The sequence below is a fragment of the Strigops habroptila genome, chromosome 10, assembly GCF_004027225.2.
Source record: "Strigops habroptila isolate Jane chromosome 10, bStrHab1.2.pri, whole genome shotgun sequence".
Classification (NCBI taxonomy): Eukaryota; Metazoa; Chordata; class Aves; order Psittaciformes; family Psittacidae; genus Strigops; species Strigops habroptila.
The window spans coordinates 42,832,927-42,857,342 of NC_046359.1; the positions used below are offsets into that span (position 1 = coordinate 42,832,927).

The 24,416-nt window shown below is 44.8% G+C and overlaps 1 protein-coding gene across 2 annotated transcripts in view; it reads right to left on the reverse strand.

Annotated features, from left to right (window-relative positions):
- The window catches only part of TRERF1 (transcriptional regulating factor 1), a 105,033-nt gene that overhangs the window by 13,256 nt on the left and 67,361 nt on the right, over positions 1–24,416 (reverse strand). For both annotated transcript variants that reach the window (XM_030499024.1, XM_030499025.1), the window contains 5 exons: positions 15,520–15,617; positions 5,636–7,276; positions 5,009–5,055; positions 4,133–4,283; positions 2,950–3,198 (listed from right to left, as the gene is read on the reverse strand). In XM_030499024.1, coding sequence (XP_030354884.1) covers positions 2,950–3,198; positions 4,133–4,283; positions 5,009–5,055; positions 5,636–7,009 — 1,821 coding nt within the window. In that variant the 5' untranslated portion in view covers positions 7,010–7,276; positions 15,520–15,617. The remainder of the gene's footprint in view (positions 1–2,949; positions 3,199–4,132; positions 4,284–5,008; positions 5,056–5,635; positions 7,277–15,519; positions 15,618–24,416) is intronic.

The window sequence follows — 24,416 nt, forward strand, 5'->3', positions numbered from 1 at the left end:
TTATTTCATTACCCAGTCCCAGTTTATTAGAAACTTCAGATGAGATGTTTTCCAATGCATTTATTTTGTTTGACTAGGAAGGACGCATGAGCTCAGTCAAATTACTGCAGTACTCAGCAGCAGGAAAGGAAGAAAAATGTAATAAATTCAAATTCTTTGCCTGTTATCACTACATTCCCATCAGCTTGACTACAGTCCAGCTGCAACAAATCTTGAACTTAACCCTCTCCTCTTTCCTTGGAGGGAAAAGGGGAGTAGATGACCATTTGGGAAACTCACACTGTGACATGCCTAGAATTCTAGAATTCGAATGTTTAAAAAGTCATTTCACAATAAATCCTTAAAATCCCCAGAAGCAGAATGCACAGAATTTGTGCAAACCTGGAACCTGGATTCCAGGGGGGGAGTTGGGGTGGTGGGACGAAACAGGTTCTCAGGTTGTGCTTTAAGAACACACAGAGCTGGGAGATGAACGCAGTATTAAAGATACTGCTTTTAGGTGCTCAGACAGTAGATCTTCTTCAGGATAAACTTGGAAAGTGGCAGAAAATTTAACAGACAGTTACTCCAGAATGTCTGCTTCATCTGCTAAATCCTACTACTACATAAATTACTACAATGTATGTTTAGACAACATACATATTTACACCGTGGGTGATTCTTCAGAATCACATTCACCCAATAAAACCATGTTATAGCAGCATTAGCACTGTCACCCTTTATCCCTTATGTTAATACATTCCAGCTTGTGGAAATGTTTTCGATTACAGAGGTCCTGTCCTCTCTGTTAGATCATGGCTGTATCCTCTCCAACAGCTGTTGACATTTTTTCTCTCTTAAAAAAAAAATAAATGAAGTTTTGGAAGAGTTTTCCTTTTGCAGGAAAAAACCAAAATGCAGCTTTACAGAGAATTTTGTTGCTAATGGCCATTCAGAACAGTGAGAGGGCAAGGGTTACCTGGAGCCACACACACAGTTCATGATGATGTTGAACATTTTGTGTCCAAAAAGCAGAAAGAGGAAACAAAACCAATCCAAACCTAAAACCAGAAGGCCAGATCCAAGTCTTTGATTAACGGCTCATTTTGTTCTGCTCTTTAAACGTGAAAGAGCTGGTACTCCTTTCTCACTAGTGTAAAACTGAGCAACCAAGAGAACACCTTACAAGTCTTGTACACCTACATCTCCTACGCTGCTTCTCTCACAGCATACCTTAGCCTCAATGTGGTTACACCAGCAAAAAAGGTCACACTGAATATTAAAGGAGACCATCATGTCCATGCAGAATCACCCCAGCACTTTTCTGAAGCTCCAGGAACCGGTTCCCAATACCAAAGACTGAGAGAATCCTTGTGGGCCCTGCTGCTGCACCCCGACAGATCCACTCTGGGTAGATGCTGATGGGCCTCACTTGACTGCTCAGTGGCCTATAGCCTTGCTGAATATTCAGTTTGCCTCTGCCGTTTGATTTTACTGATTCCAGGAGCTTTGTGGGAGTTCTTCTGGACAGCTCAAAGCACAGTATAAATAAATGCAACACAGCTTCAGTTCTTTGGTATTAAAAAGGAAAAAAAAGGTCTCTAATGGCACAATCTCTTCACAGAAGAGGAGGGAACTGCAGATCTTTTGGTCTTTGAGTGTTTCCAATGTTACTGCTTAGATAAAAGATAGGATCCAGAGAGGAAACTGCATGAGTTTAGTTTGCTTGGGCACTAACGAAGACTGCAAAGCATAACTCTGAGTGAATGAATGCGCATTTAGCCAAACACTGGCAGATTTAATCACAGTCACTTTACATACGTTGCAGAAATACACAAGCCCAAGCCACCTACTCTGGTGTCTCTAGAGAAGATCTCCCACTCAGAGCTCAGGGATTCAGAAAAGACTGTCCCTTTTCTTCCTAGAAACCAGAAATAGACAATAAAAGCTGTACTGCTGAGTTACAAACTATTGTGAGATGCTGGCTTCGACAGGAAAGTGGAATTTTATGTGTAAAACCTCTGCCTGAAGGGAAGAGAGTAAAACAGTTTATACGTATTTGAAATGACTGTGTTACATCTGAGTGAAGGGTCAGAAGGGAGGTGATCCATGGTGGTGTATGCTGTCCCCTTGTTTGGCCATCAGCCTCATGAGAGAGAGAAAAAAAATACAACCACATGAGTATTTCTCTGCATAATACAGATAATACCATGCAGTACTTCTGCTTCCCAGCAATCTCTTATCATGGCGTGGACTGCAAACACGGACTTGAAGGAACAAGCAGCATCTATTCCTACACTGGAATGTGAAATAAATACCGCTTGCTCCAGGACTCTTCCAGGAAAACAAGAAAGAGCATTCTCACATCTCATTCAAGTACTCATCGATTCCTCGTGCTGCCTGACAATTCCAGTTTTACGAGTGAAATGAAAGCACTAAGCATAGCTATTTTTCCTAGATCATATTCACTTAGATCTGATGCATGCAGAAAGAAAGGGAAAATTACTTCATATTGGTTTAGAGCACACACTGTAAGCACTTCACAGTGCCCTCCTGTCTTGGGCTGAAATGAGAAGCACATATATCTGCCTTTAAAAAAAAAGCAGGAAGAAATAAAACTGCTGAATTTAAGCAATAACATAAAAACAAAGCAGCTTGAAAAGGGAAAAAACCAAAACCAGTAAAAAGGCACTAAATCCCTTTGTTCTAGTGGGATAAAAGAATACCACATTCCAATTGCAAATTATTTCTTTTCAACTGAGGTCTCCATTTCCCCAGCAAAGGGAAAATTACTATTTTCAAGTGGCCTAGGAAGAAATGCTATGATGCTACAGGCCCTTTGTGTTTACTGGGCATCATGAAGACTCTGGAAAATATTCTAGCATACAGATGTTTTAGGAAGTGGCAGCACTACAAGCAAAGGGATTTAACAGGCACAGCACAGTTAGTGGCAAGGAACGCAGCACTCACAGAGGATGAGCAGGGGTTGGCCACTTTTGGACTGCATGGTGGAGAGTAAGTCATCTTCACGAGAACGGGCATCTCGTCATCTGACACGGGGTTGGCAGGCTTGTCTTTGACTGCGGCAGTGCTGGCAGAGGGCTGCGTGCTGGGCTCAGGCGACAGAAGCTTTACAGGGACAGACACTGGCATGACGATGGGCGCGAGGCTATCCACCTCTTTAGGCAGCGGCTGCTGTGCTGGGTTCTCTCCTTCATCCTGTACAGACAATTAAAGGCTTTCAGCCCAAGTGAGGGAGGGAGGGCTACTTCTGGATGGATACGCTACACAAGGTATGCACCGTGGCTGAAAACTAGCGGCCAGGGTTACAAAGCACAAAACAGTGTTGCTTCCTGGACTCTATTTGCTTTCAACGAAGCTGGCAGATTACTTATGACTCCTACACGGGCTTCAGCCTCGGTGAAAAATAACCACATTAAGCATCTTCACAAGATAACTTGCAGGAGGGGAGATAAACACGTGCTCTTTTTATCACTATAAAGACAGAATTCTCCATCACCCACCTAAAAACAAAGACACAGATGGTGCAACTCTGGTGGCTCTTTGCCTTCCTGCGGTATTCCCCATTAGGACAGAATTCATAAAATACCAGGACAGAGAAAAACCAACTGACAGGGCAAGTTCTTTTTATGCAGAACAATTCAAACCCATGTTTGGTTTGGTATTTGTTGATACCTACAGAACTAAAACACACGGGAAGAAAGCTGTCAAAGATTCAACAATCCTGCTCCTTTGGTTAAAGCCCGGGAAGGCTTCCAGTTAACATCCCTTAGTCATCCAAGTAGTGCAAATGAAAATAAGGAAGACTTGATGTTCCTGATATTCCTAATATGCTAAACAAACAGCAGGGGAAAAAATTACAATGCTCCTAACTGATTCTGCGGGGTGTTCCTGTAACATGCAGAGAAACAGAGAGGGACAAACTCTGTTCTGTCCTCCACTACCGCCTCGGACTTGAAAGCAAGACTTCTGGCCTACAAACTAACAGGTTTGTGTCCTTTTCTGCTTACACAGGGTATGACATAACAAAAGTGCACTGAGAAGAACAAGTTTTGACAGCAAAGCAAAGCATGGCAAAGCAAGCAAACATGGAAAGGAGAGAGCCAAATACTGAAGTAAACCGGACTGCTACCTGTTTGAAGTTAGGAGATGCTCTTACTCCTCCGTGAGACCTCATGTGACCGTTTAGAGCAGGCAAACTCTTAAACTCCTTCAAGCATATTGAACACATTAGTTTGTTCTTCGCATCAGCTCTCTCAGGAAGTGTTTCTCTGTTCTGGCCACTATTTTTATTTTCATTTGTTTTTAGCATGGAACAGAAGAAGAAACATTAGTTCGGCACGTTCCCTTTGTTGCAAAAAGAAGATTTTTAGTCAAGGAAGTCAATAAAATTTTACAGCTAGATGGTTATGAAGCCACAAGTAAGCGCAAGGTGACTGCTGTGGAATATGTGGGCAATAACCCAGATCTGCTGCTCCCAAGATGGGGAGAAGGAAAAGTTTTGAGTAGGCCACACTCGTGAAAACGTGTCCCTCACATTTCAGGGAAAACCCTGAGTACCCACAAGATCTATCGTGTCAGACCTACACTTCCCCACTCATGGCAGCATTTAACAAGTGCTCCTACTCATGGTAGAAAACCATGCTGGAGGACACCTCAGTCCTTCAGAGGTGAGACCTTAAGGAAAACTGAAGATCCCCGATGCCAAAGATACAAATCCAAACCACACATCGTCCCTTCTCTTACAAATGCAACACTGAGAGCAAACTGCTCCCCTGCTTTTGCTTTTTCTTTGGTTCTTTTTTATGAAACACAAAGCAAAGAATTGATTTTCTTGCTGGGGGTGGTGGTGGAAATGACACAAACTTAAATTCACAAAGCACAGAACTAAACATGTTTCTAGTAGAGGAATACTACCCAGAGTGCCTTTCCCTCCCTCTACACCGCAGCACCCCTTGGTATTTCTCATATTGAAATTAAAAGGACTAAAGTAATCTTGTTCAAATACCTTTGTTCTGGGGACAGGGGCTGCAGTCTGCCGTCTGACAGTGGCACCTGTGAGCAAAGGAGGAGAAAAGAGGGGGGGAAAAGAGAAAAGCATTTTTCAGGAAAACAGGAATGCATAAATGAAGGTCCTCACAACAGGATGTCTGCATTTTGTGTATGATTTTACTAATATGAAAAGCCTCTGAGTTGAGAGCCTTCCAACGGCTCTACCAAACCAGTGCCTCTGTGAGCACGGCTAGTGCAAGCTTTCTTACACTCGCTTGCTGTTGGAAGCCTTTGCTCTGACCCAGAAGTGTTGCTTCTAGCAACAGGCAGTTGATTGACTGTTCCTGAACAATCCAGCCCTCAGGCGTTGAAAAATTAGCAAAAGCATTACTGTAACCGGGTCCCTCCTCCCCAGAAACTGAGGGAGAACTTCCCAAAGCCCCTAGAGAGGGAAGCAGCAGCCCTGCGGTGCCACCAGCCTGCCCTGAACCCAGAGATGGAGACAGGAGAAGTCTGTTAATGCAGCTCCCCAAAACATGCCAGTGGTCACAGCTCACATCCTGACCTTCTGGCTCTCCTGCAACAGTGCCATTTCCACACCTTGCTACTCTTATGCAAAACACGGGTCTAAAACATCACCTACCTGAGGCCATGGGGTGCTAGGAGAGTCTTGCTGAGAGCTTTTGTTGTTCAGATGAACTCCCGAGGGTGGCAAAAGAGTTCGATGAGGGACAGCATTACCTACAGAGTTAATCTCCTGCCGCGGGGGATCCTCTGCGCTCTCTGGAGGAGTGAGGCCGACATGGGAGTTCAGAGGTGGCACCCTGCTCTCACCCGGGTATTGCTTCTGCTGGTCTTGCTGCTGCAGCAAACTCTGCGGGTACAAGTGCCTGTACTGTTCGTGGGGATCCTGGTAGCAATACTGAGGCACTGCTCCCAGCTGGATAAGCTGCACAGGATGACTTGGATCCTGAGAGTACTGCTGTGATTCATGCATAGTCTTTGGATCAGGTTCCCTGTGATACGGAGGAAGCGGCAACTGCATCTGTTGCTGCTGTTGCTGTAACTGCTGCATGACAGGTTGCGTTTGGTAATACTGAGCTATTGGCACTGGGCAGTGGCGCTGCTGCTGCTGCCGAGCTGGCTGCTGCTGCTGGATCTCCTGCATCGAGAGCCGTGGATGTCCCTGCTGCGGCTGAGCGTAGTACTGAGCCTGCTGCAAGTGCTGCATCTGCTGCGGTAAGAGCTGCTGGGACTGCATCTGCTGAACGTGCGTCTGCCCTTGCTGGAACGCAGAGTGCATCTGCATCTGTGATAAATGCTGCTGGTAGTCGTAGTACAGCTGTTGGTGCTGCATGACTTGCATCTGTTGCTTTTGCTGTGTGCTTGCAAAACTCTGGGGGGTTTGCTGCGGCACCGGTTGGTATCTTTGTACACTGGAAGTTACGGGCTGTTGCTCAATCCCTGGTTTCTGGGACAGCAGCTGCCTGAGCGCGCTGTCTCCAGAGTTATCCACCATCGAAGACTCGGTGTGCAAAACCTGAGCCATGTTGTTGACTTGAATCCTCAGGTTTTGGTTAGCAAATACTTGTGTAAAGGAGTCCAGTTTATGCAGGACCCCACTGGTAATTTTTTGCGATCGATTTTCACTGGGTTGAGAGTAGGAATATTGGTATCCATCGTGGGACTCCCCCTGCCCGAGGGGGCTCCACATTGCGCTTGGATTATTCAAATTGTTCCTCACTGGGACGTGGTTTCCTGAGCCAGAATGTGTCCAACTAGTTTGTCTGGATGTATCCATTGATCCAAGACTTTTTGAACCTACAGGCAAAGCTATACTGTCTCTTGAATCGTGGGGAAACTGTGGGGAGAGAGGGGACGCCTGGGGAGCGTCCAGAACAGACGTCCCATAGCTATGATTTAGAGATGGAAGGGAGTTCATTTGGTGTTGTTGGTAGTACAAGTTCTCATTGCTGTTGGCAGTATGGTTAGTTTTATACAATTGCTGGTCCCCCATTTTTGGTCACTTCTGTTCCAAACTTACAGGCACACGAACCATTGAAATCTCTATGAACCCTGAGATAGCTGAGTGAGGGGAAGGGAGGGGAGGGGAAACGAAGCTAGAATTACTTATAATCCAGCATGTCCATGTGCATCACAAGGACTAAGATTTTCTCCAGTCTATCAGTAATTCCAATCTCAGACTTGCCGTTGCTTCACATTTTCAATAAATGGAACACAGCACAAATCCTGCACAGATCAATAGGCTCAGTGTGCCAGGCACCTGTGGAGGAAGAGAAAGACAAGGTAAGGGCCAGCCCTCCACATGAACTGTTAGAGTTATTGCCTCAAAGGAAACTGTAAAATCTCTAAGTTTGAAATACATAATCAGATGCAAAATTGCAGCAGCTGGGCTATTCCAGAGCAGTCAGATTATTTCATCTCATCCCATTATCCTGCCTCTAGTGCTCCGATAAAATTATTCCACCAAATAAAGGCTTATTCTTCAAAACTGTTTTCTCCTCTAAAGTATCTGACCATCCAGGCAGCTTTAGCTGGCCACATACTGCTCTCTCATGCCTAGTTTTAGCCAGACAGTTGACTATCAAGCCAGGTCACCTTCCTACAGTGTTACAAGCCGCCTTGTCAGAAGCAACAACCCCCTTTACAGCAGGTGAAAGAAAACCATGGCTTTGACCAGAGCTGACCGTGCTCAGGTATCAGCATCTAAAAGGATAGACAGAAAATTGCAATCTGGGATTTGCACAGGGCCTTCCACACCTTCTCAACTTCCCGAGTACCTACAGAGTGTGTCCACTGGTGACATGAGCATAGAGCATCACTGAAGATGCAATATTAATGCTCATTGCTGTGACAATAAAGAAAATCATGAACATAGTTACCCAACTGTATCTCTGCACATTGATTTGTTTGCCACATCCATGGGGAATGCAATTAATGGCAAGACCAAACCAGTCCATGGAAATCTTTCCTGATCACTCACCTTACCTCAGGAGTGCTGAACTTCAGCTTCTGTTCCACCCTCTCACCCTTCCTTCTTCACTTCGTGTTATTTTAACAGACTAATTTATATCAAATGCAACCTTTTATCATTTTTACTGTATAAACTGTAATTCAAAGTAACACTTTACAGCTGTCTGTACTGGTTTTGATGAATAAACCAGAATACTTAAGCACATTATAGGGCTGTTTCACTATTCCACAGTATGAAGCAATCACTGTGTCTACAATCACACGCACACACAGAGGCACAATATGCTTATGCAGACATAAATGCGTCTTAACATAAAAACTGATTCTGAGCTTTAAGAGCACAAAAAATATTAGACCACAACCTTAATGCTGCCTCCTTCGCATCTGCCTTTCTAAAGGTACCAAATGCTCCTGTGTACCCATGTCCTTACCTGTTTTAACTTAGGAGAATCCTTGATCTGGATGGATAAATGTGAAGTCACTGACGGAGAAAATTTTAACCATTGCCAGATGCATATTAACAAGGTCTGTGCTAGCAACAGCAAATAAGAGTAATACATAGCTGCAGGCAGAACAAACCCTCTTCCGTTCTAGCATAATGTATGACAGAAAACCAGAGCTCCAATGAAGAGGGCTTTCAGTGTGTACAGTTTTTGTCTAAACCATCTGCAGCCATTAGCATGTAACATTTTTCACGTGACAAATAATGGCTGAGAATAATTGCAAGTTTATTTCCCCTTTCCAGAAATATAACATTGCTTCAGAGTTTCTCTCAACACGCTCCCTTTCCAGATTGCTATAGATGCACAAGTCGAAGAAGATAGGAGTCAACGGTGAATGCTCAGGCTGCCAACAAGATTGGTCAGCCCCAACCCAACTTCAAAGACCTCCTATTAAAACTTATGAAGGGAAACTAAACAAGGCTGGCACAAAACATTCAAAGGGCATCAAAAATAAACACTGTGTGGTATTTCACACTGAAAGGCCATCAACTTTTAGAGGGAATATGCATCTCCTCTTAAGCCTGTGAAGTCAAGAAAGCTCAGCAGAGATGCTCTGAACACACCTTCCCCTAAAAACAGGGCGCTATTGGATCTGTTGATACACCTTTTGAATAGGAGGCATGTCACATTTTACCTATTAACAGCGGTGTAACTTGCACCATGTTCCTTGGTTTTGGCCCTTCTTTTTAAAGTTTGAAGTGACAAGTATTAGTCAAAGGACAAGAAACAACAGTGATACAAACCAGTGAGTGAGAATAGATGTCTCCAGGAGACAATTAAAAGGCCGTCAGTATTTCAGAAGTAAGAGCACTTATTCTTAAGGCAGGAAACATGATTTTGGTATAAAGATGAACCAAGCAGCCAACCAGCTGTTTTTCCCACAGGCAGGAGCACCACAGTGGCAGATGCTACCTCCTGCCACAGCAGCCACAGCGAGTTTTGTGGCCGCCAGAGAAAATGCCAGCCCTTGGGCATGCACCAAATTCCACTCACTGCACCCTTTCACCTGGGGCTTACCCCAAACAGATCTCAGGGGACTGGAAAACAGTCGTGAAGGTTTTACAGCTGAAACATCAGCACAAACCTCTCGCTTCCCCTGTCTCAGGATCAAAAATAATGCTCATAGAGATCTCCTCTCCAGCAGGTCCAGCACCCTCCATCCAGTTTGGGAGCTGGGACATAGCTCCTGTCTCTTAAGTATTTACAGAGTTATCATCACAGTTACACAGAAACATTTGTAATAAATCTGAAAAAAAAATAATTATAATGGGAGATGATATTAAAATACCAAGTCAGAAAAGGACAGGAAGGTTCAGGCCCTTTGAGCATCGCATTTGAAGATGTTTGCATTGTTTTCAAACACCCACTGTCCCACCCCAAAGAAAAAGAAAGATGAAAACATTCCTTTCAAACGTATCCCTGATCTGGAGGGAGAAAAGCGCAAATGTTAAAAAGCATTATTATTATTGCACCTTCAGGAACATAGAAAAAGCCAACAGACAGGCACGTTGATAAAAGCATAATCAGTAATAAACCAGCCCCTTAGATACCAGGGTTGGTTTTAGTACTCAAACAGGCTTAAATGCGAGGGCCTGATGCTGTATACACTGAGCATTGGTTATCACTTTAACAAAATGCTAACGCTATGCATTTCTTGTGGGATTAAAATCTAAGAGTATTTTGGTGCTGTACACAACATCATTAAGGCTTTAGGGGCACCAAAGTTAGCCTCTGGCCAACTGAGAAGCCAGCGGCAGTGCACCGAATGATTTCTATTTATTTCCTTCGATGGGAGGGAGAAAAGGGGCTGGTGCCTAACCAGCCGTCACTGCAATTTATCGCAGCTCTAACTAGTAAATGGTTAAACCAAACAACTAAAAGCAGCAGAAGTTTTAGAGCAACGATGGTTCTGCAGTTGTGTTTCTTCTCTTCCCAACAGTCATTTATGCTACTTAACCTATTACATTTCTGACATTACAGATATATCCCAATCATGCGATCATTACAAAGGCACATCAAAACAAATGCAAAAGGACAGAAACAATTCTGTAGACTGCCTAGAAAGAGAAATACCCTACTTAAGTTTATGGATAGAATCTGGACTCAAACTAATGGGAGGTCAATTGATTTCAACAGAGACAAGGTTTTGCTCCAACTCTTTCTCCTGGTTTCAGCGTGGTCCCCTGCAGCTTCCCCAGCCTGAAAGCCAGGGACATGCCAAGTTGGCTGAAATCCCTTTACACACTCCAACTCTTCAAACACAAGCAAGTGTAAGGCAATACGAGTAACAGTCTCTCCTGGAAGCATGCCATAACTTAATTCTGGTAAACATGATATGGAAGAGTATTCCAACATTATCAGTCGTCAATAAAGGTGATCCGGTTTTCCTCCTTCATAAACTATATTACTGGAGAGTCAGAAGAACTTGGACAACAGGAGATGAAATATCAAGGAGACGGCAGTTATATTAAAACCCCCAAACAAACAGAAACATTCCCAGCTCCATCACGTATCACAACAGATCAAGCCACAGTCACACTATTGAACTGCCTGAATCCACACGGATTTCAGAGCAAGACATCCACTCTAAATAAGCTGTCGCAAGAAAGTAGGGCTGGGTGTAGGCTGCAAAACAAGGACTGAATGACAGCCAGTGCCAGTTTCAGAAGTGAGTTAATGGAGAAGGATGACAAAAGATTGTAGGAGAGCAGATGCTGAATGAAGCAGACTCATTAAAAGGCCATGAAGGTGTGACAGCACTGATCTGAGCCGCCTCAGCAGGTTGTGTGGCTGTGTATCAAAAGGCAATTGGACCCTATGGTTTTTCCAACTTATTTCAAATTTTTCAGCTGCCACTTCAAGCAAAAATCTACATGCTTTTATAGATCAATTAATAGCCTGAGAAAAGAAGACTGCATGTGATGGCAGATGCAAGAAAGCCCTCCTCGTTCAACCAGCTTCTGCAGGACAGCACAAACAGTATCAGCAGATGCTCACTTGCGGGGGCACCATCCCCTCCTCATGTCCCTCCCTCCAGCATGGTAACATGTCAGTTAAAGCAAGCTTAACCACCACTCTTAGTCTAAACTGGTTTTTATAACAATTAAGGCATGCCCGCTTACAGACGTGTCATTGCCATGTGTTCTGCCAGCACTGCAGACGTGTTTGAACTGTGCCTTACCACCCTCCAGTTGCACAGGGGTTTCTCAAGTGGCTGTCTTTTCATTATTAGAATATAAGCTTCATTTTTAACTGCAGATAGGATGAAATTCAAAACCAAAGTTCTCTGCGCTGTTCCTTTCTTTCAATTTCGCACACAGACTCCGCTTCAACAGAAACAAAACAGGATTTATCTTACTCAATTTTTAGCCTTTTTAATTAGAATGATTTATTGGCCTGTTTTGTTATTCAGAATTGTGAGATCTTCTGCTAACCTATTCCTAAATCAGAGAGCCATCAGACAAGGGTCTAGTGTGAGGTGTCCCTGCCCGTGGCAGGGGGTTGGAGCTGGATGAGCCTTAAGGTCCTCTCCAACCCAAACCATCCACGACTCTATGATTCTCCTCATCTCGCTCTCTGCTTTCCTTTAGGACAGACACTGGAATATACAGCAGTTCCTTCCTGGTACCCTCTGTTCTGTTAACACTGATGCTACCAGCAGCCTCTGCCACATGGGTTAACTATAATCCAGCCTTTATGCGACAGCACAGACAGGCCTGACTTTCAGCTGAGCACTACCAACACACAACCACCTCTAAGAACGCACCGAGAAGAGCAGCTTTAAAAACCAGGAGAGCACTGCCTAAGAATGGACACCTGCATTACCAAGCCCAGCTCTCAGGGCTGGGCTACCCCTGCCTCTTCAGATGTGATGGCTGCGGTAATAGAATCCCAGACTGGTTTGTGTTGGAAAGGACCTTAAGATCATCCAGTTCCAACCCCCTGCCACGGGCAGGGACACCTTCCACTAGAGCAGGTTGCTCCAAGCCCCTGTGTCCAACCTGGCCTTGAACACTGCCAGGGATGGGGCAGCCACAGCTTCTCTGGGCACCCTGTGCCAGCGCCTCAGCACCCTCACAGGGAAGAGCTTCTGCCTTAGATCTAACCTGAACTTCCCCTGTTTCAGTTTGAACCCATCACCCCTTGTCCTGTCGCTCCAGTTCCTGATGCAGAGTCCCTCTCCAGCATCCTTGTAGCTCCCTTCAGACACTGGAAGCTGCTCTGAGACAACACTGGATGGCTGAACAGCACAGAATTGGGAGAGGAAGAGTGGCATATTTCAGAGACCCCTGTGCTCTTGCTATTTAGACACCAGGTTTGCCTCTGTAACTCTTTGTGCAGCCACAGTTCAAGCCCCAGCTCCGCTTTTTTTGGCACAGGAAATAAGCACATGAAAAAAGCAGCAGAGTAGAGCACCGAAACAGAACGAATAATTTCTAGTGTCACACAAGGTGGCTGGGTGAACGAGCAGAGAGCAAAGGGGAAAGAGAGGTGAGAAGGTAACAACTCTAGATCTAGTCTATTATTTTTTAAAAGATCTATAGAAACTCTGAAGGCATCTGATATAGCAATGAAGGGAGGCAAAGGCTGAAAACAAGGGTCAAAAGGTATCAGGATCATTGCTATTTTGGTTAGAACAAACACCGAGATAGCAATATGGATTTCAAAGACCAATAATAATTTTCTGTAGTTATCCCAAGGACAAATGCTTATAGGGTGAAAACCTTTTCATCCCAATCCTGGATACATCTGCAATTTAGTTTTGGCTTTCTTTGCATGGCAGAGATCTCAAATCCGTGCCCATATCTGCATGCAAACCCCAAGGTTGGTGGTGTCAGGCAAAACCACCACCACCAAAAAACCCGACTTCAGTAGATGAGAACAGAAGCAAATAAAACAATTGGGAAAGTGAAAAAAGGATGGAAAGGAAGCAGAATGTTCAGTACACTGATTTTACAGCAGGCTTGGTAAGAAAGCAACACTCTTAAAATGGAAGGGGAAAAACAGATGAGCTGCTTTTTAATATTAATGTTGGTAATTCTTTAACAGTTGTGCAAATCCTTCCAAAATTATCATTCCCTTTGCAGCTGAGTTCCCTCTGCAGTGCAGTTGGAAAGACTGCAGGGTCTCATGTGGCTGCTCATTTAAGCTGTTCCCATTTCCACTCTTAAGACTGGAGACTAGAATGTCCTAATTCGGTTTAACAAAGAACACATTGGACTTGGGGGAAGGGAGAGCAGCGATGGCACTGGGAGGGGAACCAAGCAGTGCTCTGCTTCAATGGAGTTAAATAACAGAAAAGGCAACAAAAACAACAAACAGCAAAACCAACAGCTGAACATACCAGGAAAGTCTCTAGAAAAGGGGGGGGGAGAAAGGAAGACAAACAAGCAGAAACATTTTCCTCTCCTTTTGATCTAAGATATAAGTAGAAAACACATTCAGAGGCACTGGTAATTGAATGAAAACATGGTTTTCCCCCCCAAAACTAACAGAATTCTGGTAATTCAACAGGAGGCTGATTTCTAAATAAAGCCATTAACTCAATTTAGCTTCAGGAAGATACAGTTCCATGAGCCCCAAAGAAGTGAAGAAGGTTGCTTCAATAAATCTGCCTGTCTTTGCTGCCAGTGAATTGGCGCTACAGTTCGTAGGCACTTTGAAGGGTTTGGAGAACTGCACCTGGAGCAGGTACTACATTATTTCATAAAATGGCAAATAGGAACTGATGTGATCTCCTCACAACACTGACGAAAAATATAATACAAACCTTAACTAATGCCAGGAGGGCACTGGAATTCCATATTCCATGACTAAGCAACTAAAAACCATACAGAAGACAGCATTAATTAAAGGGGCCGTGACAAATGCAATGATTTTCTAATATTCACCAATACATTACTGGGGATTTGATCAAGGCTGAAGCTGTCTACGAAGCCTGATTTGAAATCTCTTAAGCCAATCTAAGTTTACTGCCTGTTTAGAGGAAATAAACTGTAACACCTTCTGCTGAGTCCTACATCATCTCAAATGCTTCCTGGAAAAGAAACATGTCTTACTACAAAAACTGGCCTCAACTTCATATTTTAATGTGCTTCTATTACTGAACTGAGTGACTTGGCTTTCCCCAGCAACATCCAAGTTCTCCAGACATAAGAACACCCTGGCATGAAGACCTCAGGACAGACCTTGCCCCATGTATTGTATGTGGCTACATCACACTCTCTGCCCACTGCCTTTGATCTGGGGGAGAAAGGGAAGTTTTTAGGCCTTTCCACTCAAACCTCAGCTACTGCAGTGACCACAGCAGTGATAAGCACACAATTTGAGTATACAGGTGGGCATCCCGCACTTCACCAGTTTCTTCCTGCTTTCTACAGTGTTCATGCTCTGAAGCTTGTAATGTGATTGCCTTTTTCTGTGACTGTATATGCTGTGAAACAGGCAGAGAACATATGCTTGGGTTTGCAAAAACAGGCAAGAAGGAAGCATCCTGAGACAGATAACAATTAAAAAACACAGGCAGAAGTAGGAATATGTGGAAAATAGCATACTGCCAAGCTTTAGGTGGGGAGGGAACAGCTATTTGGAGCCCAGTGTCTCCCCCTAAGGAGACAGGGTTCAGAAATGTTGCTGCGGGACCCTCTGAAAAGTCGATCCCTCTAAAATACACCACGTTGGTATCCAGCAATGGAGCCAAGCAAAACCCAGTGGCTGTGCAGAGCTGACTGCCCTGGCTGCTGCCTTTTGTAGCTTTTTTAAACCAAGGTAACATTCTTGGCTCCTACAGCCGCAGTAGCCCTCAAGACAGACTTAAATGTGTGGGGATCTCCCGTGCCATAGATACTGTAGTATCTATATAATGTTTTACAGGACAGAAAGCCAAAACACAACTAGACATATTTGAGAAGCCCATCAATAAAGCCACAGAGGCTCTGAAGCCCAAATTTTGGGAAGCAGTCAAAAAGCCCTGAGCCTCATCAACCAAACCAGCCTCACAGAAAGTGGATGTGTGATGCTGCAACATTACCTGGTTTTTGAGGATCTGTGAGACTCCTGGATCTTGCTGTGCTGTCTTTGCCATAACATCTCATGCTGCTTTCATTCTGTGATCTCAAAGTGATGTATCTAAACATAAAGCACAAGAATAAAAATTAGTTTCCCCCCCCAACCGGATTATCTTATAAAATATCACCAGCTTGCCCCAAACCATGAGCAGACCTACAAGAATGAGCTTCCTATTGCAACACAACCAAATATTAACATCTATTCAATATAGTATCTCCATGTTGCCCATGTTCAAGTCACTGTTGCAGAGGACATCTATCAGCACTGTAACTCCCTTAAAGAACAACCTGGAACCTCTTTCCTGTATCAATAGCGAGAGGCTTCTTCACTGTCAAATCTTTGGGATTGATTCATCCACAGTCCTTCAAATTACAGACTGAAATACGAGTAAATTCATCTTCTCTTCTTACTCAGCTCAGTGCCTACTGCAAAATGAGGAATGGGTTATGCTGATGAAATAAACAAAACAACACTGTGCCTCTACTGCAGAGACCATTGAGATTTAGCAGCATCTTACGCTGCTTTGACAGAACCCAAAGACAAGCTGGATGCTCTCACGGAGAAGAGATTTGCTGGCCCAGAGCTTGCAACCTACACGAGGAGCATCACACAAACAAGAGAAGGCAGAGCAATCAGGAAGGGAGGGATTAATGAAAGTCAAAGGTGCGGGAGATATAATCAGGCTGTCACCCACTGCAGAAGAGCTATCTAGACGAGGCATCTGAAATTACATAAATGAAAACAACACATCTGGGTTTGTAGGTGCTGCTGCCAAGATGGCTTTTAGGGAAGGCCCTGAACACCCAAGGGCGTTAGGAGAGCTGACTGAGGTTGTTGGGAGGCTGCTCTCCATAACCATTGAGGAGTCATGGAAGGTGGGGACGTCCCAGAAGTCTGGAAGAAGGCTAATGTCACCCCCATCTCCAAGAAGGGCTTAAAGGAGGATCCAGGACCACCAGCCTTACTTCAGTCCCTGGTAAAATTATGGAACAAATCCTCCTGGAGGCTATCAGAAGTCAGACGAAGCATGCGACTGGGAAAAGCCAGCATGAATTCACCAAGCGCAAGCCATGTTTGACAAACCTCATCACCTTCTACAGCCAAGTAACCTGCCCCATTGATGTGGGGTGAGCAGTGGGCACTGTCTACCTGGATTTCTCCAAGGCTTTCCATATGGTTTCTGAAAGGCCACCTCTAGAGAAACCGACACGTTATAGCCCAGACAAGAGGTCAGTGCAGCGGGTGGGATCTGTCTGACTGGCTGCATGGGCAGGGATGCCTCACAGCAGGCCAGGTTGCTCCAAGCCCCTGTGTCCAACCTGGCCTTGAACACTGCCAGGGATGGGGCAGCCACAGCTTCTCTGGGCACCCTGTGCCAGCGCCTCAGCACCCTCTCAGGGAAGAGCTTCTGCCTTAGATCTAACCTGAATTTCCCCTGTTTCAGTTTGAACCCATCACCCCTTGTTCTATTGCTCCAGTCCCTGATGAAGAGTCCCTCTCCAGCATCCTTGTAGGCATTTTCAGATGCAATCTGGATGATGGGATCAAGTGCACCCTGATGAAGTTTGCCAATGATACCAAACTGAGTGGGGAAGTGGATAGTTTGGAAGGGAGAGCCATCCTGCAGGAAGATCTGGACAGACTGGAAGAGTGGGCTAACAAGAACCTTACGGAGTTCAACAAGGACAAGTGTAAGGTCGGTCTTGTCCCTGGGTAGACACAATCCAGGAGTGCAGCACAGGCTGGGATCTGCCTGGCTGGGGAGCAGCTCTATGGAAAGGGACCTGGGGGTCCTGGTGGACACAAGCTCAATGTGAGTGAACAGTGAGCAGCTGCAGCAAAGAAAGCCAGCAGGGTGCTGGGTTACATCAGCAAGGGCATCACCAGCAGAGGTGAAGATGTCATTGTCCCATGCTACTCAGCGCTTGTCAGGCCATGCCTGGAATACTGTGTTCAGTCCCTGCTATACAAAAGAGATGTGGACAGGCTGGAAAGAGTCCAGAGAAGGGCCACAAAGATGATCCAAGGACTGGGAAGCTGTATGAGGAAAGGCTGAGAGAACTGGAACTGTTCAGCCTGGAGAAGAGGAGGCTCAGGGGAGACCTTGTCACCATATTCCAGTATTTAAATAGTAGCTACAAAGATGGAGGCTCCCTTTTTACAAGGAGTCACATGGAAAAGGCAAAGGGTGATGGGCACGAGTTTGAATCCCAGGAAGGAAATCCACGTCTTGCTACAGATGTGAGCTGAAATGCTACAAATGTCTCCAAAAGCAAACCTTCGGTTACCCACTTGCAACCTATCTGCTGATGGCTTTTCTCAGCAAATCTCATGTATTTGCCTCTTCACGGAAATAAGACAGGTTTTAATCAACCCACATGTACTTAATGCTTTATCTAACTTGGGGGGTTTTATACTGGTATCTCACACCTTTAGGTCTGTAACGGGCATACTGAATCTTCTAGATGACTGACAGGGGTATACCATCACTTTGTGTTTGTAACATAGAGGCACATGGAATACCCGTGCTTAACACCAGTGGAGCCAAAAGAGAAAGGTTATTTTACTCCCCATTTTAACACAGCTGTTTAGAACCTGCCAAGATGTTTAAATTTCATGTAAAAAATAACTGCTATACCATGAGCAGTGACCAAAGGCACAGCACATGATTTTGCTCTTTTTCTGGAACAATGAATGCTAACGAATGAATTAAACCTAAAAACGCCAAACTATTCTGCAGACAAACCACCCCTGACAGCTTCCTACAGAGGCCAAGCCAATGGGAATACCAAAACCATGAATGCCCAGGAAAACCCTTTCCTGTGTTTCTTACTTGTTTTGGCTGCTTTTCCCACTATAGCACCTTCATCATCGGAGCTACACCACCACTCCTATGCAGTTGTATGTAAATTAGCAGATATGTGCAAAGCTCTTACACATAATAACACAGTTAAAGAATAAAACTTCAGGCATTTTAGAGCCAAAAGTAGTGAAATGATGGCTTATAATGAAAATGATCCAAACGGATCCAACACTGCAAAAGTACATACAATTCACAAGTGAGGTTTTAACTCCTTTCATTACATTTTAATCAGCATCTTGTTTTGGGGGGGGTTGGATAAAAAAGCAATCTCATTTTACATTCCTTTGCCACATTGTTCAGTTTTGCTCCCATCCCAGCCCCTAGATTCTGCATATAACCAAAGCACAGTAAGGAAAAGCTGAAGTGAAGCCTACAGCAACATTTACAAATGAAGAGCTAAGTCAGAGATCAGCTATCCCATACACACAACATAAATTCTCGTTCTTCTCTCTTCATTAGGATTGATGACTCTGCTGTAAAATCAGGAGCACATAATACCTTTTATGGGAACATAAAGCGCAGATGAATTAGCAGAGAGAGAATGCAGCTAAATCAATTTCTCATCTCGAGATAGTAATGGAGGCAATTTCTTGAACTTTACTGTGCTTGTGAAGTATTGATCAGCAAAGCTTCAGCTGAAAGTTAAACCAGGTATTTTCCCAGGAGTAAAGTGGAGGATGGCAGTAAAACTCCAGGCAAAACACACCTCAAAATGGGGGTTTTCTCCAGTTACAGTTCAGAAACTCAAAGTTTCCACCTACCTGCAAGTTAGTGCAACACATGAGAGGAAGGTTTCTAGACAGAGGCTGAATGAATCCTGCAGGAGCCTTCACAGAGCTTATTTAAGGAGAAACACAAAGACACAGTACTGCTCTAGGAGCAATGGCACAAACTCCAGTACTGGTTACACTACTGCAGCAACAGCATGGGGACAGCGTTTCTATTGCAACACTTCAGCTCCCCTCGGCTGCAGGTCACTACGAAGAGCTATTTCCCAGAGGTCTTTCAATCTCTGCTGGGACTACATCGGCTGCTCCGAGGCCTAACGGCAGGTTAGGATGAGGAGGACCTTTGCCTGACCGTGCCCCCATCATGAAGAACAAGGAAGGCCACGCAGGTGCTCCATGTCAAGTGTGTCTGGCACAGGCCATGTGCTTCCAAGGACAACGCTACAGCTGCATGGCAGATTTTAGATATTGAAAGAACAATACAGATCAAAGATGAGGATACATACGTCGTCTGCTGAAGTGAAGTGTTTGACATACACCCCTCTAGAACAGCTATGTTTACTTTAACGGGATGGATTTCTCTATCACTTGACATTGAAAACCTAACTGAAATGCTGGAATTGGGAACTCAGACTTCCTATAAGAACATCCGAAATGTGATTCTGAAAGAACACAAAACCACCCCCACAAACACCCAAAACCAGTAACAACAACAAAAGGTCATTTGGGATTTCTCTTCTCCTGCCCAGTCGCTGCTGGTCTATCCAACCACATACAAACACCAGCTGATAACCCTCCCATGAAATGAACAAACCTCACCTACTTTAATCGACAAAACACAAGATTTTTCTCCACTGTATTTATCATTATTTCTATTACAACAAGGGTGATCAAGAACATCCTGTTATCTAAATTGGCTGGTCATGATTAAATAGTATTTAATTCTCTTTGGAGCAGAAAAGGGGAAAAGTAAGCCACTTTAAGATAAGAAACAGAAGAAGAACAACAGAGTGCCTGAATTAAACAAGCAATACCAACAAGGACGGTAACACTGGCTGGCAAAATCAGCAACTGAAAGTGGACCGTACCAGAACTATCATTATCAATCATGTACCATTACTCTGATTCACTTAACACATTTACATCAGAGCATAGTCTCTGCACATGCTGGAAGTCCTCTCTTAACCATCAACTTCATGATTTTGTTGCCTTTCTCTGGTCCACGGTCAGCTTTCTGATTGCACCTTCCTAGAAAAACTCCACAAATTCCAGTTCTCTAAGGACAGGATTCTTCATGCAGACAAGATCAGTCTGATGTGCTCATTTCTACATCTTTGAAATGCGTCAGGAATATTGTATGACACATACTTCCAGAGAAAATCTCTTCGACAAATAGCGCATCTTACAGATGAGATGCTGTGGCACAGATGGATAGATTACAAATTCCAAAATCATAGAATCCCAGACTGGTTTAGGTTGGAAGGGAGCTTAAAGCTCATCCAGTGCCAACCCCCTGCCACGGGCAGGGACACCTTCCACTAGAGCAGGTTGCTCCAAGCCCCTGTGTCCAACCTGGCCTTGAACACTGCCAGGGATGGGGCAGCCACAGCTTCTCTGGGCACCCTGTGCCAGCGTCTCAGCACCCTCACAGGGAAGAGCTTCTGCCTCAGAGCTCATCTCAATCTCTCCTCCCAATGCTTCAGACAACAGATAGCTAGATTATGTTTAAAGTGCTTTGACTCAGGTCAGGGTCTACCAGGCACACAAAGCAAACGGGTGCTCGCACCAGAAGAGACCACTGCAGGCATAACTGGTGACTACCCAGGAGATGCCCGCCTTGAGTGACTGTATCAAGCGGCTGCTCTGTAGCACCAGCCAGAATACAATCCAGTTCCCTTGGGCAGGGTTTAGCTTGTCCCATCTAGGAGAAAAATATCCTTTCTTGCAATTCCTTCCATCTTTCATTGCATAACTTCAAACAACTGCAGCAAATGAATCAGGGATCCAACACAGCCTCCATCTAGAGGAGTTTAATTCATCTTCACAGCAAATCCATCATACGTACCAGGCTGGGCAGGAGTTTTGTTGGAAAAGAAAAGAAAAATTAATGCAGTTTACAGTTTTCTCATGAAGTGCATTTATACAAAACAAGGCTAAAAGGAAGTTATAAAAGCATCCTTCTATTCTGGCATTTAATCTGAAAGAGGTTGGCTTAATATCTGTGTGATGTCATTTGAAGATGATACTCCATCACACAGTATTGTCTACAAGCAGGAATGGTTCTTCTGTCAGTCTAATACAGCCTCTTTGCAGAACAGTCCAGTTTATTAAAGTTACGGCAGCGACAGGCTGTCACCCATATGGAAAAGCCTGTGCCAGCAGGACAGTCGTCCGAGCTGGACAGGTATTTGCCAAGAGCAGAACCTCAGATTCACTCTGACAATCGTGTCTGCATCCCCACCTTGTAAGCAAGCATGTTTGGGTAGGCAGAGGTTTGCCTGCCCATTCCTCCAGCTCCTGCACTCATCTGCTGCCTTCCTTTCTCTTCTGTCCCTAAGCCTTCTCCAAAACTGACTCCTTTTCCAAGAGGTATTTTCTTCTCCTCTGTCATGCCAGGCACCACTCACCCATTACCTCACCAGTGTCCTCTGCTCTGCCCCTACTCAGCTCTCTTGCCTCAGGTCCACAACCTATACTGCCTGCCACACAACCATTTCTTGTCCTCTCCTTATCAAATCTGGATGGCAGTACAAGCTTGATGGCCCCAGAGCTGTCCGAGAAACCATCATCAGCCCCTTCACCACTCTCTCAATGCTAGTTTCATGCTCATCTCCTGGGAAAGACAGCGGACACTCATTCCCCATCTGCTTCTTCCTGACATTTATCATTTTTACATCTTCCACGTCAAGTATTTGCCAGACCAAGGGCTCCTGGTGGCTCTTTGTCACATCCCACTTTGGATTCTTCTTTACAATATTTTGTGGACTGGGAAAGGTGAGATGGAAAACAGGGAGGCCCAGAGCTGCACACAGAATCCCAGCCTGGTTTGGGTTGGAAAGGACTTTGAGATCATCCAGTTCCAACCCCCTGCCACGGGCAGGGACACCTCACACTAGAGCAGGTTGCTCCAAGCCCCTGTGTCCAACCTGGCCTTGAACACTGCCAGGGATGGGGCAGCCGCAGCTTCTCTGGGCACCCTGTGCCAGCGCCTCAGCACTCTCACAGGGAAGAGCTTCTGCCTTAGATCTAACCTGAACTTCCCCTGTTTCAGTTTGAACCCATCACCCCTTGTTCTATCACTACAGTCCCTGATGAAGAGTCCCTCTCCGGCATTCAATACCACATGGTATTGAAGGCAGGGGAGCACCCCACATTTATGCCATGGCACACTTATGCTTTATGTTGGTTTTTGTTCATTCACTAGTGAGTACTGACACTTGTTTTACCACAGGATGACCACAAAGTCTCCTTCCAGAGCAGTAACAGTGGGTGCAGCACTCATCAGGCCATACGCCACGCTGTGACCCCCCTTCCTCCTCCCACATGCATTGCTTTCATTTATTTAAAGCAATTTCCTCTGGCATTTTACCATCCAATCATCCAGTACATGGAGTCCTCCTGCAACACGTTTCAGCCAGCCCTTCTTTTCGTTATTCCTCTTACCCTAAGCCTACACTCTTGCAAAATGTCAGTTCCTTTCAACTACGAGGTGACTGAAACTGTTCAGACAAAATCACCACCACAAATGATATCAATAAACAACCCTGCTTCCTTGAAACACCCTCCAACTATTCTTTCCCTTCACAAAATTACTGGAAAACAGCCACTCTCCTAAATTAAATTCCCCAATCACTCAAAGAAAGTTAAAAATCTTCAAGCAAGCACTGCCCATAGAGAGCTTTAGCCCTGATTTTTCCAGTTTGGCAGAGCTGAGAACACTTCACAGTAAGATCTTCTGTCAAGAGCCCAACAATCCAATGCTTGGACCTCTCACTGCATGTTAATACACCATCCCTGCCCCGAGGAGACAGAATAGGAGCTCCACAGTTCAGGAAACAGCACTGCCAGGCCTAAGACACCCCAAACAAATAAGCAGGCAAAGCTAAAAGTCTAACAGCTACTACTCGGCTCCAGATCTGCTGCACAGAAGTAGGAGGGGAACAGAGAAAAGCCAACCCTTCCCAGCGCTCTGCAGACAGGCTCCTGTGCAGTGCCAAGGATGCGCTGGAAGACACAAGATGTGTAAGAACTTTCCGAGTGAATATTCATGTCTGAAGCGAAGGGAAGCATCTGAAGGGCGAGTGGGTGTCGGAGCGGCTCCTCATCGGCACCACCGCGCTGCGTGGGGAGGGCTGTGAATACCCACAAGAACTCAGGCCTGGCCTTTGCACTGCACTGGGCTTGCTGACAGCCACAGAGCATGTGGCACTCTGCTTCCAGTGACCCCTCCGAAAGGGATGATTCAATCAGACAACAGGAGATGGAGTGACCAATGGAACTGATTAAATTCCCATGTCCTGCGTTTGTGTTTATCCAACTCTTTTGCACTGTTCTGGCTGAGAAGGAAAATGGGTTGGCTTGGGAGGTTGAGGGAACAAAAATATGCCTTTACCCCTCACCTCTATAGTTACAGCTCTGTTTGGAACAAAACATAAGACATGAAATCAATGCAGCCAGTGGTGGAATTCCTCTTACTGTGAGAGAAATACTCCGTTTTCCCTAGCTTATATTTTAAATTGCTTTCTGATATACCAAGGTTTTTTTAGCCCTTTCAGTTCCTTACATAATTAAATGCCACGCCATTCAGTTTTACAATTACTTTCACTGCTTTCAAAGGAACATTGACACTCAGCACCTTTCTCAACTTTGTGAGGAATTTATTCCTCGAGTATTAACTCCACTGAGTAATTTCTTCTTCATTACATTAAAAGCTCTTAGTCATCCCTATAGAAATCTTTTTTCCATTGTGCAGACTTTTCTGTAGAGTAGGTAGTTATTTGCTGATCCTGTTTCCTTTCCTAGTATTCCATGTAAGCAGAAGTAGCACATAAAAGGGGAAAGGACAACAGTTTTGAACACCATGGTGCCTTCACCTTGCAGGCAAGGGAGAATGAATAAGCACAACTTACACATTTTTGTAACAAATTCAGGGTTTGCATTTAATACTTGCAAAAATAACAATGCTCCCAAAAGGGGAGTGAAGCTGTGGGCATTTTGCCCAATCACCCTACAGGTACAGACAATCATAGAATGGTTTTGGGTTGGAAA